Source organism: Schistocerca americana, chromosome 1 (assembly GCF_021461395.2).
Source record: "Schistocerca americana isolate TAMUIC-IGC-003095 chromosome 1, iqSchAmer2.1, whole genome shotgun sequence".
In the NCBI taxonomy this organism is placed as follows: domain Eukaryota; kingdom Metazoa; phylum Arthropoda; class Insecta; order Orthoptera; family Acrididae; genus Schistocerca; species Schistocerca americana.
Genome location: NC_060119.1, coordinates 835,481,452 through 835,499,425, shown reverse-complemented (window position 1 = coordinate 835,499,425; position 17,974 = coordinate 835,481,452). Strand labels below are relative to the sequence as shown.

At 39.8% G+C, this 17,974-nt stretch overlaps 1 protein-coding gene across 1 annotated transcript in view; it reads left to right on the top strand.

Moving 5' to 3' along the window:
- Positions 1 to 17,974, top strand: part of LOC124613151 (protein argonaute-2) — a 222,587-nt gene that overhangs the window by 169,467 nt on the left and 35,146 nt on the right. Inside the window, exons 13-15 of the mRNA XM_047141779.1 lie at positions 420 to 586; positions 10,888 to 11,072; positions 16,949 to 17,045. Coding sequence (XP_046997735.1) covers positions 420 to 586; positions 10,888 to 11,072; positions 16,949 to 17,045 — 449 coding nt within the window. The remainder of the gene's footprint in view (positions 1 to 419; positions 587 to 10,887; positions 11,073 to 16,948; positions 17,046 to 17,974) is intronic.

The window sequence follows — 17,974 nt, the reverse complement described above, 5'->3', positions numbered from 1 at the left end:
CGGATGCTTTTGATCACCTAGTGTATATCTTTGAAATTTCTTGAATTTCTATGAGTACACAATAATTTATATATGAGTAATTTTCTAGCACTTACACTAGTGTGTGTTAAATCAGTTTTCCAGTCTTGGTACTACCCATCCTCTCTTTACCCCCCCCCCCCCCCCCCCCCACCCCACCCCCCTACCCCTTAGGCTGAACATTTAAATGGCCTCCCATAATCTCCCTATTGTTTCAGTATTTCCAGAACTACAGTAGACACGTATTTCACATGGTTGACAGCAACTGTTGGCAGCAGTATGCTGTTGTGTTAATAAAAAAATCACAGACCCAGAGTTAAGAACTTATGTTTCTGTTATTTTTCATTTTTGTGTTAACTCTCCCAACAGAATTTTGTAAATGTGTATGATTTTGATTACAGCTGAAGTAAAACGTGTTGGGGATACAGTACTTGGAATGGCCACACAGTGTGTTCAAGCAAAGAATGTGAATAAAACTTCGCCCCAAACTCTGTCTAATTTATGCCTCAAAATAAATGTTAAACTTGGAGGTATTAACAGCATTTTGGTTCCAAGCATTAGGCCGAAAGTGAGTATTAACGGAATTTTTGCATCCAACAGTAGCATGCAGTCACGTATTACAGGTTGTATAAGTTACAGATACATGTACTGTTGGTTAGTCCATATTTTACAGCATTATATTTTACCTGGTATGTTTCCCAGTTGATTTCTTTGTTTCCCAGTTGATTTTTTTGTTTCCCAGTTGATTTTTTTGTATCCAATAATGCCCTATACCTGGATCAGAATAACAAAATGAATGACAGTTACTGTTTACTGTTGGCAGCTGTTTTTATATCGCTTTGTTACCTCAGCTGCCAGTTTACATGGTCGGTTGCATATGACTTGAGCGGCAAGTAACATAACAATAAAGATTCATTTTCACTGGTTGCATTGTCACTATGTGCTGCAGGCTCATTTTACATGGAAGAATGTCCTAAACTGGTTCCCCAGAAAAGTGATAATACACTGAATGAAAACACCAGCTATTGCTGCCACCATCATTTGTGTGCCTATGCAAACATGAACTGACATCCGCCCATCCCTTGCTCGACGGTTAATCACTTTGTTGTTTTGATCATGGTAGAGTGTCACATATGATAACAGTTTGTGTAAGTTACAAATACATGTCTCTTAAGCTAGTCTGTATTTTACAGTGTTATATGTTGTCTAGTTTATGTCCTGCAATTATCCACTGCAGCTGTAATTGTTTTTAATATTAGATGATAAGATTTCAAAGACAGCAAAACAAATTTCATAATGATGCAGATCTTCAGAAATGAAAATGTGCACTTCACAAAACGAGTAAACATAGAATCGTATGACTACAATATCAAAAAGTCACAATTAGAATTAATCAGTGTAAGCAAAATCTTGGTTTAACAATTTGTTGGGATATGAAATGGAATAGTATCGTAGGTTCAGTTGTAGGTCAAGCAGGTGGCAGATTTCATTTCATTGGCGGGATATTAGGAAACCGCAGTCAGTCTGCCATTTAGTTTGCTTAGAAACACTATTGTAACTTATTCTAAAATGGTGCTCTGATGTGTGGGTCCCGCGCCCAGTAGGACAGACAGTAGATATTGAAAGTATGTAAAGAAAGGAAGCAGAAATCATCACAGGTTTCTTTGACCCATGGGGGAATATCAAAATGATGCTGGAAAACTGAACTGGCAGGTGCCTGAAGATACAGACTCCCATGAAAGCCTTTAAGTAAGGAGTCTGGGATTATACTACAACCCCCTACATATTACTCCTGTAGATACTGCAAAGAGAACTACAGAATGCACAGAGGTGGTTTAGCCACCATTCTCTCATTCTCCACATGTGAACGGAAGGGAAAGAAGTCCCTTATAACTGGTACAATGGGAAGTACCCTCTGCCATGCACTTGACTGTGGCATGCAGAATACAGATGTAGATGAAGATGAGTTTGATTTTGAAGTGTCCTTTAACCAAGTGGTTTGACAGATGGTATTTAGATCTATGCTTTACAATATGGCAAAACTACATACCTCTTCTGAAAACAAACATCTACACAGCATAACAGAAATTTTGATACTCGACAGTTCCCAAGATGTGCGCATTAGGACGAAGACAATAGTTGTTGTTGTGGCAAGGAGCAGAGAGAGTAAGTAATGACCCAGTCCCACAAGGCTGGGAGCTTGTAGGCAAGCAAGGTGATGTAATGACATGATCCCATAAGGCAATGAGCTCATGGGCAGTCACTTGCAGATACTGCGAAGTGGTGTCTAGGGACCGGCTGATAGAAATGCAGCATCATGCAGGGTTCACAGCGAAGGCGAGACAATACTTTTGGGGGCAGTGGCAGGCGCTGGAGACCCATAGCGGCTCTTGGTTGGTCAGAGCATGGAGCATAACTGGCTACTGAGGGAGGAGCACTGACCTAATTACACGTCCGGCAGAAGATTGCATGTGCGGATGCTAATAGGTGCCTATGGCTGCCACACTGTGTACCTCGACTTGCATACCATATATTGGCATGGGTAGCACTTCCAGATGCTGTGGCAGCTGCAGGAAGCTTGATAGTAAACAGGTCAGTGACTCTTCTATTGGTAAACATACTGTGAGATGAGGCAAGGGCCATACCTGGCCTGCAGATTTTGTTCATAAGTGTGGCGAATGAAAATTCGGGGGCACACCTTGATTACACCTCTCCATCTCGACCACCACCCCCTTAAAAGAGATGGTGCAACTAACTTGGAGAAGTGCAGCACCCAAGAGAGGCACAACACAGCCTCCAGCACAGATTGTCCCATTAATTATAACAAAACAACCAACAATCATCCATTGTGTAAATATGCACCTGAGAAAGTGACCAACGAGTTATGGAATACTGTAATGCAACCTTGTGTCCCACAAACATTGAACAGAACAAAACCTAACATAACATAAAAAGAATCCCAAAACTGATATGAACATCTGAATTAAGAGTGGAAGATACAACTAACAAGACTGCAGAACTATTGACGACTGAGACAAGAATAGAAAAAGCACTAATCATTTCTCAGTAACTTCTGATGAAAAAGGTCAGGTGCAAGCAGGGCTTGTGACACAATTTCCTTCCAGGTGCAATGTTAGGTCCAGAACAACACGTGATGGGACCAGTGGTGCCACGAAGGGGGGTGGGGTGGGGTGGGGTGGGGGGGGTGTTCAGTGAGATTTCCAGCAGGGCCAGTGGGAGTGGCCATGGTGGGGCCAGTGGGGACAGCCAAGCTGATAATGGAGGCAGCAACATCAGAATCATCGAGAGGGTCAGCCGTGACAGGGCCAGCGACCACTACACTGACGAGAGACCTGACATCAGCATCAACTAGGTGGCAATGTCAAGAGGGCCGACTGTGGCAGGGCCGGTGATGACTGGACAGATGAGAATGCCAGCATCATCAATGACAGGGTTAGCGATGAATGGAGGACCGGCTGTAACAGGGCCAGCGCCGACGTCTTTGACAACAGGGTTAGCAATGAAAGGCTTGATGCTGATAGGGTTGGTGCCTGACGGCGTCGCTTGCAAGGGCTGGACTGGGAGCAGAGAGACTGTTTCATGTGCACAGAACTGTACGGCAGCAGAGTACCACATGGCATGACTACATTGCAACCAACTTGACTGAAGGTAGCCCAGCTGTACACATACAAAATTCTTGAGTGCCCAGTCTGGACACTGGAGGGAACATTGTTTGTCAGTAACCAGGAAACTGGCTTGTGCACACTTTGGCCAGAGGGGACTGTCACTACTGAATTGCGCATTGTAACTTTTCCACTGGTAAATCAATGTCTTATGCCCTGTGTACGGGAACCTGGGCTGGGAGGGACCTCTGGATCGAGGGGGGGGGGGGGGGGCTCCAAATCTTGAGGGGTCCAGGCCAGTTTTAATCAAAAGCCAAAAAAGGCCAAGATATGTTCAGTAAATAAAAAGCAGTTTGGAGTACAAAGCCCCATATGTATTCAAAATACAAATGTACATAGGTACCTACCTACCTACTTACTAATAATTCTACAATGGCAACTGTGAATGGGTGTTTTCAGAATTCTTAAAATTTTTGTAAAGTTTTGCATGAAATCTAAAAACTGTTGAATGATAACCAGTTGTCTGCTAGACACAATTATTCTACATGAAACTCTATTCCATACCTATGCCATGTACACAGTACAGTTTAAAAATATGCACGTAAGTGCAGTGAAGAGCTTACAGGTGATTATCAATTTTTTAACTGAGTATTACATTCAAAAAATTACTTTTTCAAAGGTTATACATAATTATTATACAGGGTGTCCCAGGACGAATGACCAGTATACAGGTATATGACAGGGAGAATCATTTGTACCATTAAATTCTAGTAAGCATGATCACTTGTTCACCTTTGACACTGTGAAACAAAAGTCTTCTACTGCAAGCCCTTTATGTTCCATCTTTTGAGAGGTGATAGTATAGATCAAAATTAAAAAAAAGGTACAGTAAACATGGGCTCTAAAGTGGATACTAAGAGCTATGAGCACTTGTTCACCTTCGCTGCTGTGAAACCTGGTTCTTCCACTGAACTCTAGTCCTCATAGCTCTTAAGGTATGCATTTCAGAGCCCATGTTTGCTAGAGTTTTGCTTCAAATGATTGTACCTGTCATAACCCTGAACATTGGTCATTTCTCCTGGGACACCCTGTGTAGTTTATTTTATGAATATGAAAATCTGATTAGATGAACCAGAGCAGAGTCATCTAGATTGAAGCAATGATTTTTACCAACTGTAGTATCAATATCAGCTTTTAGTCATATAGATTTTATATATCAGAACCAACCAAGGTTTTACTCATTTGAACAAGACCATCAACAAAGAAGATGTAATTTTTTTTTTTTTTTTTTTTTTTTTTTTTTTTTTTTTTTTTTTTTTGCCAGTTATTCACCTCCGAGGATGATAGCAACAAAAATATATTTATTTTTGGCTTCTGTCATTGGTGGAAATCAAATCCATAGCCTTAAACATATGGAACACTGCCTGAACATCCATTTATAAAACCATTAACAAAGATAATCAGAAGATTGGTAATGATGAGACTCAGAACTGGAGAATAATTTTTCATCGCCTTTTAGATCATACACTATTTTCAGTCCAGCAGAACATTTCCTGCAGTCATCATGAAGACATTTGATGGGAAAACAGAGGAAATTTCTGAGAATTGATGCAGTTGATGGCAAAATATGATCCAGTCTAGTATTGAGCTGAAAAAAGATGGGCTGGACATTGTGTTGTGCAGGGCTCAAAGCTATGACAATGCTGCATCAGGGTCAGGTGTACACTGAGGAGTACAACAAAAGAATCAAGAAGTAAATCCGAAAGTTCTGTTCAGTCCATGTTCTAATCATTTCTTGAATCTTTGTGAAGTTCATGTGTCGTCTTGTACATGGAGACGGGAATTCCTTGTAGAAAAAAGGAAAAAGTTTGTAACTACTGTTTGATACTTGCTGGAGTGCTCATTAGAATTCAGTTAAAGTCATAAAAGAAAATGTGAGCACTTTGAAAGATATCCAAGATCCATCCAAGGCACACCTAGATACTACATCCACAGCAAGCTTGCTTGTCCCAATACGTGATTTCACTATCTACATATACAACACTATTTACAACTTCTTCACTATTTACAACAGTCTGCCAACACTGGGCTAACTTCTTTTGAATTCGCAATTGTAGAAATTGTGTGATTTTGAGCCAAAGAACTCAGCAAGCCATGTTTGGAGCATATTTTCATTTGAAAAGGAGTTCCTGGAAGGTTTTTAGAGAGTGGAAAAGATGAAAACCTGAGGGTGAAAGATCAGCTGAATAAGATGGTTGCAGAATGACTTCCCAACCCAACTCCTGTACAGAGGTTTTTTTTTTCCCTGCGAGTGTAGCAGACTGTGGGTGGGCGTTATCGGGGAATAGCATCACTTCACGCACTCTTGTATGTGTAAGACATCTCAGTTGTTGACTATAAATGTCAGCAATGATAGTTACACCTTTGGGAAGCAATTTGTAGTACACGACACCATCGCTATTCCACCACATACATAACATTATCTTTTGTCAATACACACAGGTCTTTGTAAGGGGTGTTGCTACCTTGTTTGGGCTCAGCCATTCCTTTCTTTTCCTTGTTCTTGTATAAAGACACCGTCTCTCGTCACTAGTAACAGTACAGGATAGAAATGGTAGGCATTGTTCACTACCCAATTGATGACAAGCAAGTAGAGATGCACATATGGCCACCCACTGATTTCTGTGATTTTGACTACATCCACAGCAAGCTTGCTTGTCCCAATACGTGATTTCACTATCTACATATACAACACTATTTACAACTTCTTCACTATTTACAACAGTCTGCCAACACTGGGCTAACTCCTTTCGAATTCGCACAGACCCAACTTCTGAACCTCCCCCCATTGCGTGCTGATATTGTAGTTGTGGAATGACCACAGTTTACATCTATATCCACATGGCTACTCTGCAAATCACACTTAAGTACTTGGTAGAGGTTCATTGAATTATCTTCACAATAATTCTCTGTTATCCCACTTTCAAACAGCATGTGGAAAAACGAACACCTATATCTTTCTGCGCGAGCTCTGATTTCCCTATTTTATTATGGTGATTGTTTCTCCCTACGTAGGTCAGCAGAAAATTTTATGTTCAGGGGAGTAAGTTGAGTGATTAAAATTTTGTGAGAAGATCTTGCCGCAACAAGAAACACCTATGCTTTAATGAGGTCAACACCAAATCTTGTATCATGACTATGGCACTTACTCTCCTATTTCTCAGTAATACAAAAATGCCCTTCTTTGAACTTTCTCGATGTACTCCATTAATCCTATCTGGTAAGGATCCCACTCCACACAGCAGTACTCCAAATGATGATGGACAAGTGTAGTGTTGGCAATCCTGTAGAAGATCTGTTGCTTCTTCTAAGTCGTTCGGCAATAAAACACAGTCATTGGTTTGCCTCCTTCACATTTTCTATTTTTTCTTTCAATTTAAGTTGTTAGTAATTGTAATTTCTAGGTATTTAATTGAATTTACAGCCTTGAGAGTTGATTGATTTATCATGTAACCGAAGTTTAATGGATTCCTTTTTGCATTCATGCAGTTGGCCTCATTATTTTGAGTCAATTGCCAATTTTCGTGCCAAACAGATATCTTGGCTAAATCGTTTTGCAGTTCGTTTTAATCTTCTGATGACTTTACTAGATCGATGTTTGTTTTGGTTAGAACAGCTCAGTGTCGATTTGACCACCAGCGACAGTGCACCGCAAGTTCCTGCTGCTAATAAGGCAAGTTCACCATTCATTTATCACATATTTTTACAAGCTTCAAACTGGAGACTTCAATAATGGATAGGAACTGTGATTGCTGTGTACAGATGCAAGCTGAGTTGTTGACTCTTCGCTCACCGCTCCAGGCTGTGTTGGCTTCCATCACACAGCTTGAGGCTGCTGCCAAGGGGCATCACTGTGGGGGGTCGGATGTGGGTATGCGAGGGACATCAAGCATGTCCCATGTGTCCTCCAACCGGTCCACTGCTGTGACTGCCCTGGGTATTACCTGCACTGAAGTTGAGTCCTCACCCGTGGTCGAGTGGGGGATCATTCCAAAGTCTGGCAGGCAGCGAAAGACTTTCCGAGGGGCTGATCGCAGGGCCTCCCCGGTTCGTTTGCCAAACAGGTTTCGGGTGTTATCTGTGGCTGATGAGGTCTCTGATCTGGATGCAGTCATCCATCCTGTTCCAGAGGAAGCTTCTTGGCCTGCGAGGTCTGGGCATTCACAGAGGGTGGGTTTGCTGGTGGTTGGGATCTCCCAACATTAAGCGTGTAATGGGGTCCCCTAGGACCATGGCTGCCAATGAGGGGAAGGAAGCCAGTGTGCTCTCTGTGTGCATACCGGAGGCAGTCATTCCGGATGTGGGAAGGGTGCTTCCAGATGCCATGAAGAGTACAGGGTGCAGCCAACTGCGGGTGGTGGCCCATGTCGATACCAACAATGTGTGTAGCTTTGGAGAACTGCAAATTGGCATTATGAGTAGGCATGTATACCTCTAATCGGTGCTTGACTTTAAAAAGAAGAAGAGAGGGGGGGGGGGGGGGGGGGAGATATTTTGGTGCTGTGACCTACCGGGGGAGGGGGGGGGGGGATATTGTGTTTATTTGGACTTTAAAAGTCTCAGAACTTTATTATAACGCTTTTTTTCATCAGAGGTACTGGTGCGTACCATCACGAATGCTATGATTGGTTTTATTTTAGTCTTAAAATGTTCTTCTTTTATACAAAATTACTCCCAGTTCGTTAAAATGCCTGTAAAATAATGGAGATGCTATTTTCTGAAGCATTGTATTCACAGCTGTGAGGTTTTGTAAAGGGGCTTCTTGTCAGGCTGATCTTATTTCCCTATAATGACAAGAGGTCCATTTTAAAACAGTGATATTGATTGCTTTTAGCGGTATTATGGATTACTCTTGGATTCAGACAACTTTGAAATCATCACAAACATGTACAAAATGAAGTAAATTATTATAATAGACTAAAAACGAAAATGTATATTTGTGACATCATCAAACTCTCTTTCTTGTGCTGACAATTTCATTTCTCTGACAAGAAGACCTTTTTCACTTTCTGTCTGACACAGGTAGACAGCAATGCTATGAACATTCACATTGATCAATGAGGGGAAAGAAAGCAATGTTGGTTGAACTAGCTCATGACACAGAATTATCGATTCAGAAAAAAGTTTGTCAATTATTGTCTGAATGTGTAGACTGATTTATCCAAGAATAGTCATGAAGGAAATCACCAAAATTTTTGCTTGAAGCTTCCAGTGACACACTGGCTGTAGCACTGAAGAATCTAGTAGAAATTTACAATGAGTTTGATAAGAAGTAAGTGATGCAAGAAATAAAGTTATCATAGATGTCTACACGAGTCGATACAAGTGTGGGTGTTGCTGCTAGACGAATAGCCCAAGCAATCCTTCAATTTATGACTGAATGGAACTTCAGTGAATCATTACCCTGTACATAACTTATAATTCAGTACTTTTTGTGTCTGTCACATCATGCGAGAAAAGTTTTTCTCAACTGAAGCTAATAAAAAGTTATCTTTAAAGTTAGGAAATGGGCAGATTAACTAGTTGTTACTGATTCATTAGAGAACAAATATAAGTGTCAAATGAAATAGATTTCAGTGACGTTATTGGGAATTTCAGTAAAATAAAGGCACAGAAACATGTACCATATTAATATCAATAACTTTTATCAAGTACTAAGATTATGAAACTGGTGTTACAAGTATACAAGCATTGTTTCCAAACATATAAAATAAAGGAAATAGTCTTATGCTATTCTTTATTATTTCTTTGCACTCTTGTGTGATGGTTGCTGTGCTAAATGCTGATTTGTATTCTTAGTTTCTCACCAATGTCTTTAAGTTTGTATATTACAACAATGAGAGCATATAGTACACGAATTAAAAATGCTTTATATTTGTGTCAACCATTATGTCTATATTATTCGTTTTCTACGAAATGTACAGTACAAATACATCAATTCCTAAGCAGGTCGGGTGGCCTTATTTAATTTCACCAAAGCAGGCTTAGTCCATCACTGCAATTGTGTGATATTTTTACTTAATTTTTTTTTAACCATAATTCAAAAATGTGAGTCATTTGTGGAAAAGTGGTAGACACACTGACAAGATTTTAGATTAAGACTTGGAGTGCTAGTACAGTTTTTACTGATCAGTTGGTATTGTGTTATCTGCATAAAATCAAGATTTGAGTTTCAATCTGGATACAGCATATTTTACTCTGTCGGGATGGCTTATTATATATGCCTTAATTTAGATAGCAGTGGAGAACAGAATTGCCTAATTTATCATATCACACATACCTGTTTCCGTCTTTGATTTAAACCTGCCCTTAGTGGCTAGGCCTATTGATGCTAAGTATAAGTTAATATTTGTCTCATGTGTTGTTAATGTAACTCGGCCATATTTATTGCTTATATGTATTAACTGCTACATCTATTGTTAATGTAACCTCCTGGTCATATGTATTGCATATATGTATTAACTACTCTGATGTTATGAAAGGATATCTGATAAGTTTAGTCACTTCTAAATATATTTGTCTCCATTTTAGTCTATTACTTTTTTCTTCATTCAGAAATAAGTCTATACATTTTGCAACAACACAATGTGTGTTACTCTATAAAGATGTTTACTAATGTTATGTTTGTAGTTGTTTGTTCATTCAAACATATTGATCATGTTTGCTGTTCCAGCAAACTGTGTGCTTCTCTCTGACCAGGAAACATGTTCTTATAGTTGAGCACCACTTTTTATCACCTCTTATTCTGTATTGCATTTAGATTTTCTTTCCACAGAAACATAAATTCTATTCTGGCACTACCACAGTGTAAACTGGAATTGCTTTCAAATTGACGCAGATACTGCCTTTGCAATGGAAGGAGCATTCTGATCAGCATCATGTTTATTTTTCGTAAAAGGAGCAGTATTGTCTTGTTATTTTTTGTCATATTTTTTCATTTGTAGTCTAAAGTGAGCAGTAAAAGTAGTCAGTGAAGGTGTGGGAATTTTAGTCTTTTGGACAACTATTATCAGTTATACTAGTGGAATCAGTGTTCTCTTATCCTCACCCTCGTCCAACCTCTAACTCTGTGAAGTTTGATTGTTCAGTAATTTTTGAACGTTATAATAATTTTTAAGCTATAGTTATGATTTACTTGGTAGGACAGCTTGAATTACAGAGACAATGTTTCATAATGTATTTGCAGGTGTTCAATGAGCCAGTAATATTTTTGGGTGCAGATGTCACCCATCCTCCTGCAGGTGATAACAAGAAACCTTCTATAGCAGCTGTTGTAGGTTCAATGGATGCTCACCCTTCAAGATATGCAGCAACAGTTAGAGTCCAGCAGCACCGCCAGGAAATCATCCAAGAACTGAGCAGTATGGTCAGGTTAGGACTGTCTTCTTTTTTGGATTATCTTCTTGTTTGAACAATTAAATATAGCAGAGTGCTTTGTTGTGCACCTTAGCAGTGAGAAAAAGTAAATAATTTTGTGTGCTGTAGAACAGATAGTTATTTTCATTTTTATATGGGTTCTAAAATTGCCGATTCTTCGAAATTTGTGTTAATGTAGGAATAGATACATAATTACACCCCTCGTGACCTGATTCTACATGCATCAGATATTGTATGATGTGTATTTTAAAAGTAAATTCCATTTGTTTATATTGGTTGGCAGTTCAGAACAAAGTTGTGTGACTGCACTGCCATCTATTGATTGTTCATAAAGCCACAAGTCTTTACTTCAATAGTCATTTGACTGTGGGTAGAAGTGTACACAATGATGAAAATTGTTGTTCCCACAGTTAAAAAGTGCAGGTTGTAATTTGTGCAAAAGGATGTACAGAAGCTCCGGTTCATCGGAAGTTGTGCCTAATTTACAGATTATACGGATATAATAAACACATTTACAGGCCCCATTACTAAACACATAACCTAAGTTCTGTTGTTGATTTTCCCACCAGAGCTGTACAGGAAGGCATATTATTGTACCTGGATCAGTATAACAAAATGAGGTTCAAATGGCTCTGAGCACTATGTGACTTAACTTCTGAGGTCATCAGTTGCCTAGAATTTAGAACTAATTAAACCTAACTAACCTAAGGACATCACACACAGCCATGCCCGAGGCAGGATTCGAACCTGCGACCGTAGCGGTCACTTGGCTCCAGACTGTAGCACCTAGAACCACACGGCCACTCCGGCCGGCAACAAACTGAGGAACAGAGAGTTGTTTAAAGGACAGCTACTACAGCATGATCAAATTAGAGCGCATCTCAGTGTGCTATCTGTTGTCACGTCGCTCTGCTACCTCAGATGCCAGTTGCTAGTCAGTTGCAATCAGCATTTGGTAACCTGACTTTCTGGATTTGTTTTCATTGTTTACATTATTTCTGTGCCCAGTGTGTTCATTTAACACAAAAGAATGCCCTTAACTAGTTGCAAAAGGCACAGAAAAATAGTAAAACAGTTATACCTTGCTAATTGAGCCCAGCAATGCACACTTACGGGCAGTGTGTGAATGTATTCAGAATGGAACTGCTCAGTTGGTCACTTCATTCTAGTAACAATTGTAGTCAACTCTTTGAGAGATCTTTAATCCAGTGCACCATTTAAACTAAATATTTTTGTAGAATGTAAGTGTAAACATGAAAAAAAATTGGGCCTTCAGTATCAACATGACATCTAATTAGTTTCAATCTAACCTATGCCTTGGTCTGTGCAGCAGATCATGCTCCCTCTGCAAATGTCATTCACAAAATGATAAAAAGAGTATTGAATAAATGTTGAAATAAACATTCTCAGTGTTCTGTTTTACTGCCGGAAACACTTGTGTGACATTATGCATCCTTTGATATGACTGACAGGAAAATAAACAGAGCAACCATTATTTTAGTATACATGTTTGTGAAGCTAAAGTGCCATATTTGGTGATTAATTATATCTGTATAGAACAGAAAATTCACTGTCTAGTTGATACACCATTTTAAAGATCTCCCCCAAACGCCATCAGTTTTGGTTTTATTTGTTGCACAAAAATATCGAGAAATCTGACATTGTCGACTAAAACAATTACTTGTATTACAAGTTAGTGAAGATTAATGCATCATTGTAGGAAAATGGTTTGTTACTAGTTAAACTAGCAAAATTTTGAGAAATACGAAGTGATGAATACGTTAGGCAGAGGTGGAGGAAACACTGAAAAGCACTACATTGCTCCTTCAAATTGGACCAACAACTCCTACTGCCACAGTTCCATATAATCTGTGTTCACAGCTCTAAGTTATTATTTCAACTAGTTGAGACTTAAAAGTTAAGCAAGTGTACAACAGCTCTTTTATTTGTACTCCCCCCCCCCCCCCCCCCCCCCCCGCCCCCATTATCTTTGACTTTGGTGTTGTGTAAAAACCCAACGAAGAGACAGGAAGCATTTGTTCTGTTAAAAAGTGTAGTTAGTTTTCTGCTTTAATGAGTGTACACTGTTTTTATTTCAGTAAATATTGTGTGTGTAATACAACTGTTTATTATACTCCAACATGACCACAGGGTGGTACTGCACTCTGTTAATGCTGACATAGTGAAGAGTCTGTTACCTATACCTAGAATGGCAAGTCTGAGCTGTGTAAGGTGTTCTGAAGAGAGATACAAATCTCTTAATAAATTACTGGGAAAACATCTTTCGATTCTAGCACATTATTTTATAAAATAGACCTTTCTTCTTTTCTGGTGCATTTGTCCCATGTAGTACATGGTCTGCTGTTTTAGGGTTTGACAAATTTCATTTTATTATTTAACTTTATGGCTGGATGCGCTTCGTGACAGCACACAGCCATAAAGGTAACCTACGTCAGCGAAGTTGTGTGTGCCATCTGTCTATGAACTGTGTAAATGTTGTTCTGTGTGTTATCGTATTTTAACTGTTTGTGTATTGTATTCTCTGAATAGCAATGTGGGGATCAACTGAGCATTTGCCTTAAACAAATGTGGGAATTCACCTAAAAAACTGTACTGAAGCTAGTTGGTATACCACCCCAGAGTCATTAATCTGCTGTGTGGATTTGTTCTAAGTCTGCCTCACCTCCCTGTCTTCGAAGCTAGCACACTACACATTATAACAACGAAAGTAATCAGTTATTGATAATATAGTGTAAATGGATAGATAAAAAATATACTCACTGAAGTGCGGCAGGAGAACACGCACACACAAAAGAATTTAATGTTTGCGAGCTTTCAGAGACAGTGGCTCCTTCTTCTGGCAGAAGAGGAGTTAAAGGGGAAGGAAAAGGAGTAGAGAGGTTTAAGGAAAGGGTTACAGTTCAGAAGTCATCTAGAACCCTGGGTCATTTGCGACTTAATGAATAGGATGAGAAGGAAAGACTGATTGTCGGGGACTGCAGTGGACAAGATTTGAAAGGGGACTGCAGCGGACGAGATTTGAAAACCTGGGAGCTTAAAGGTGGAAGCCAGGGTAATATGCAAGACAGAGATTACTACTAAAACATCGTGCACGAGTTAATAGGAGTGAAAGCTAAATGCATTGTATGTAACAGAGAGGGAGGGGGGACGGCAAAAAATACGCAATTCAGTTAGTGGAAGATGTAGAAAACTAAAATAGAGTGAAGAAAGGAGCAGTTACTGTGAATAAATGCTGAGACAGAAGGAATTAATGTAAATTAAGACCAGGTGGGTGGTGACAACCAAGGACATGTTGTAGTGCTAGTTCCCACCTGCAGAGTTATGAGAAATTGGTGTCTTAACGGAAAAATCCAGATGGAATGTGTGGTGAAACAGGCACAGAGGTCATGACTGTCATGTTGTACAGCATGCTCTGCAACAGGATATGGTTTGTTGTCTGTATACACCCTCTGCCTATGCCCATACATCCTGACTGATAATTGGCTGGTAGCCATGCCAATGTAAAAGGCCAAACAGTGTTTACGTAACAGTTGGTATATGACATGTCATTGTGCAGGTGGCTCTCCCTTTGATAGTACACACCTTGCTTGTCGTCATTGATGCCCTCTCCCTCTATACCAACATCCCCTATGTACATGGTCTGCCTGTTGCTGAACATTTACTCAGTCAATGCCCACCTAATTCCAAGTCTATGACATCCTTCCTGCTCAACTTAATCAACTTTATACTTACCAACAATTATTTCACCTTTGAGGGGCAGACATACAAACAGATCAGGGGTACAGCCATTGAAACCATAATGGCTCCTTCCTGTGTCATAATTTTCATGGGTCGCTTGGTGGGGCTTTCCTGGGATCCATAAGCCTTCAGCCCTTGGTTTGGTTTAGATACATTGATGACATCTTTGCCATATGGATTCATAGTGAGGCCGGCCTTTTAAAAGTCCTGGAATCTCTAAATACCTTCTCCTAATTAAATTTCACATGGTCCTATTCTGCATCCCATACCACTTTCCTTGATGTTGATCTCATCCTCACGAAGGCCAGCTACACACTTCCATCCACATCAAACCTACTAACAAACAGCAGCACTAACATTTTGACATTTGCCATCTTTCCATGTGAAACGTTTCCTCCCACACAGCCTTGGCATTCAAGGCAAACATTTTTTTTTTTTTTCAAATGCAGACTCTTTACAGCAATACACCACCACTCCCACTTCAGTCTTCGCTGGATGTAATTATCCCAATAGTTCAGAAGCAGATTTCCTGGACCATCAAATTCAATCTTGTTACTGCTAATCCTCAAAAAAACAACTTTGGTGCACACATCTAGTCACCCAGTATTATCCTGGTCTTAAATGTATCAATCATCTACTTCGACAAGGCCATGGCTTCCTAAAATCGTGTCCTGAAATGAGATCCATTCTATCTGAGATTTTGCCCACCACACCTAGAATAGCTTTTCGTAGCCCTCCCAGTCTCCGCTGTATCCTTGCCAGACCCTATGCTCCTGTGCCCATCTCCCTACCCTATGGGTCCTTCCCGTGTGACTGTCCCGGCTGCAAGACTTGTCCTATGCACTCTCCTACTGCCATCTATTCCAGCCCTGTAACTGGCAAAACATATACTACCAAAGAGAGAACAGCTTGCGAAACGATACATCATATACCAGCTGTTACCTAAATACTGTTCAGCCTTTTACATTGGCATGTCTATCACTCAGTTATCAGTCAGGATGAATGGGCATAGGCAGGGGGTGTATACAGGCAACACACAATATCCTGTTGTAGAGCATGCTGTAAACATGACAGTCATGACCACGGTGCCTGTTGCACCGCACTTGCCATCTGGATTCTTCCCAAAGACACCAGTTTCTCAGAACTCCGGATGTGGGAGCTAGCACTACAACATGTCCTTGGTTCTTGCCACCCGCTTGGCCTTAATTTACGTTAGTTTCTTCCATCTCAGCATTTATTCCAGTAACTACCCTTTCTTCACTCCATTTTAGTTTTCTGCATTTTTCATTTTTGACTTGTCTACTTTTTGCCGTCCCCCCCCCCCCCCCCCCTCCCACCTCTGTTACATACAGTGCACTTAGCTTTTCACTCTTATTAACTCGTGCATAATGTTTTAGTAGTAATCTGACTTGCATTTTACCGTGTCTTTCTTCGACCTTTAAGCTGTCAGGTTTTCAAATCTCCTCAGGTGCAGTCCCCAACAATCAGTGTTTCCTTTTCATCCCATCCAGTAAGTCTCCCCTGACCTGGGGTTCTGGGTGACTTTTCTGAACTATACCCCTTTCTCTAAACCTCTCCAGTCTTTTTCCTTCGCCCCTTTTCCTTCCATTCAAATCTTCTGCCAGAAGAAGGGACCACTGGCTCTGAAAGCTTGTAAATGTTAAATCCTTTTGTGTGTGTGTGTATTTCCCTGACACTACACATTATGTTACATGAGCAGGCCTATAAAATTACTTCTTTTTCAGGCATGTAATGATTGTATTATCTTTCTGTTACATTTCAGGCATGTAATGATTGTATTATCTTTCTGTTACATTTTATTAGTGTAGCTTTGTTTATCAACAAAGAATTAAAGTGAATGCTGTGTTTATGCACTTGAGGTTATAAAATTACTGTTGTGCACTTCAGAAGAAAATTGTGATTTTTCTTCTCAAAATTAATGGCTGCCAAATTTGAAATACTGTCTCCAAAACAGTAGCTTTCAGTTATTCTGAGTTAGAGATGATTAAAATGTCAGTGAACCACTCTACAAGCTTCAGTTCCGCTTGACGTCACCAACTAGTGTGTGGTGTACTGTTTCTACAAGAATTAATTTTTTTCTGCTTTTACAGAGAGTTGCTGATAATGTTTTATAAAAGCACAGGAGGTTATAAACCACACCGTATCATACTATACAGAGATGGTGTGTCAGAAGGACAATTCCTTCATGTGAGTAGTGTCAGTTTTAGTTATATTTAGTTTGTATCTGGTATCATACTTTTTTGCAGATAATAATTGGAGTGATTTAACATTTGAGAAATTATTGATGTTTCTTAGATTATTTATTTTATTTTTTTATGTTTCTTAGATGCAAAAAATGTATTTTCTTTTATAAAAATTGTGTAGCAGATTTGCTAGAAATGATGAAACGGGATCTACATAAGTACATGGCCTCCCACCTCTAAACACCCCCCCCCATCCCCCTCTTTTTCATAATGCTATTTTGGATGAACTGTAGCAGAGTTTTATTGTTACTAGTAAATAAGTGAGGCTGACGGGAGAAAAGGAAGAGAAAAGATGTACTGGGGGATGAAGGAGGAGACAGGAGACTGCTAGTAGAATTAAGTAAATAAGAATGGAAAACACTTTCTTGGGTGGTGTTCACAGTCCTATAAAATGTTTTAAAGGATGTCATTATCACCTTTGACAGTTAAGATTACTTTGAAAACTGCAGAATTTGGATATGTGTTTGTGTTGACTCTGGCACCAAGTAAAATGGAACATAACTGCAGCATGACACAGCAGCAGCTTAGTAAGGCATAAGAGTGCTGATGGAACACCTAAACAGTTTTAATTACTGGACCAATTTCTGCAAGCTCATGAATTTTGACAGTATTTTAATGGCCATATCTCCACAAAAGTGAGTTTCCACTCTGTCATTATTTTAAAATTTTGGTTGATTTGGCATCCTTTGCCTTGCTTCCTCTTTATTAGCAGATTGTTTTTCTGCATGCTGTATAAGGGGTGTTTATGAGACAATACAGCTTCAAATCGGAAAAACAAAAAAATGCTTGTTGAAGACATGGATCATTGTGCCCTATGATGGTTATCCGTTGGTAAAAAACCCACGCGCGCGCGCGCGCGCGCGCGCGCACACA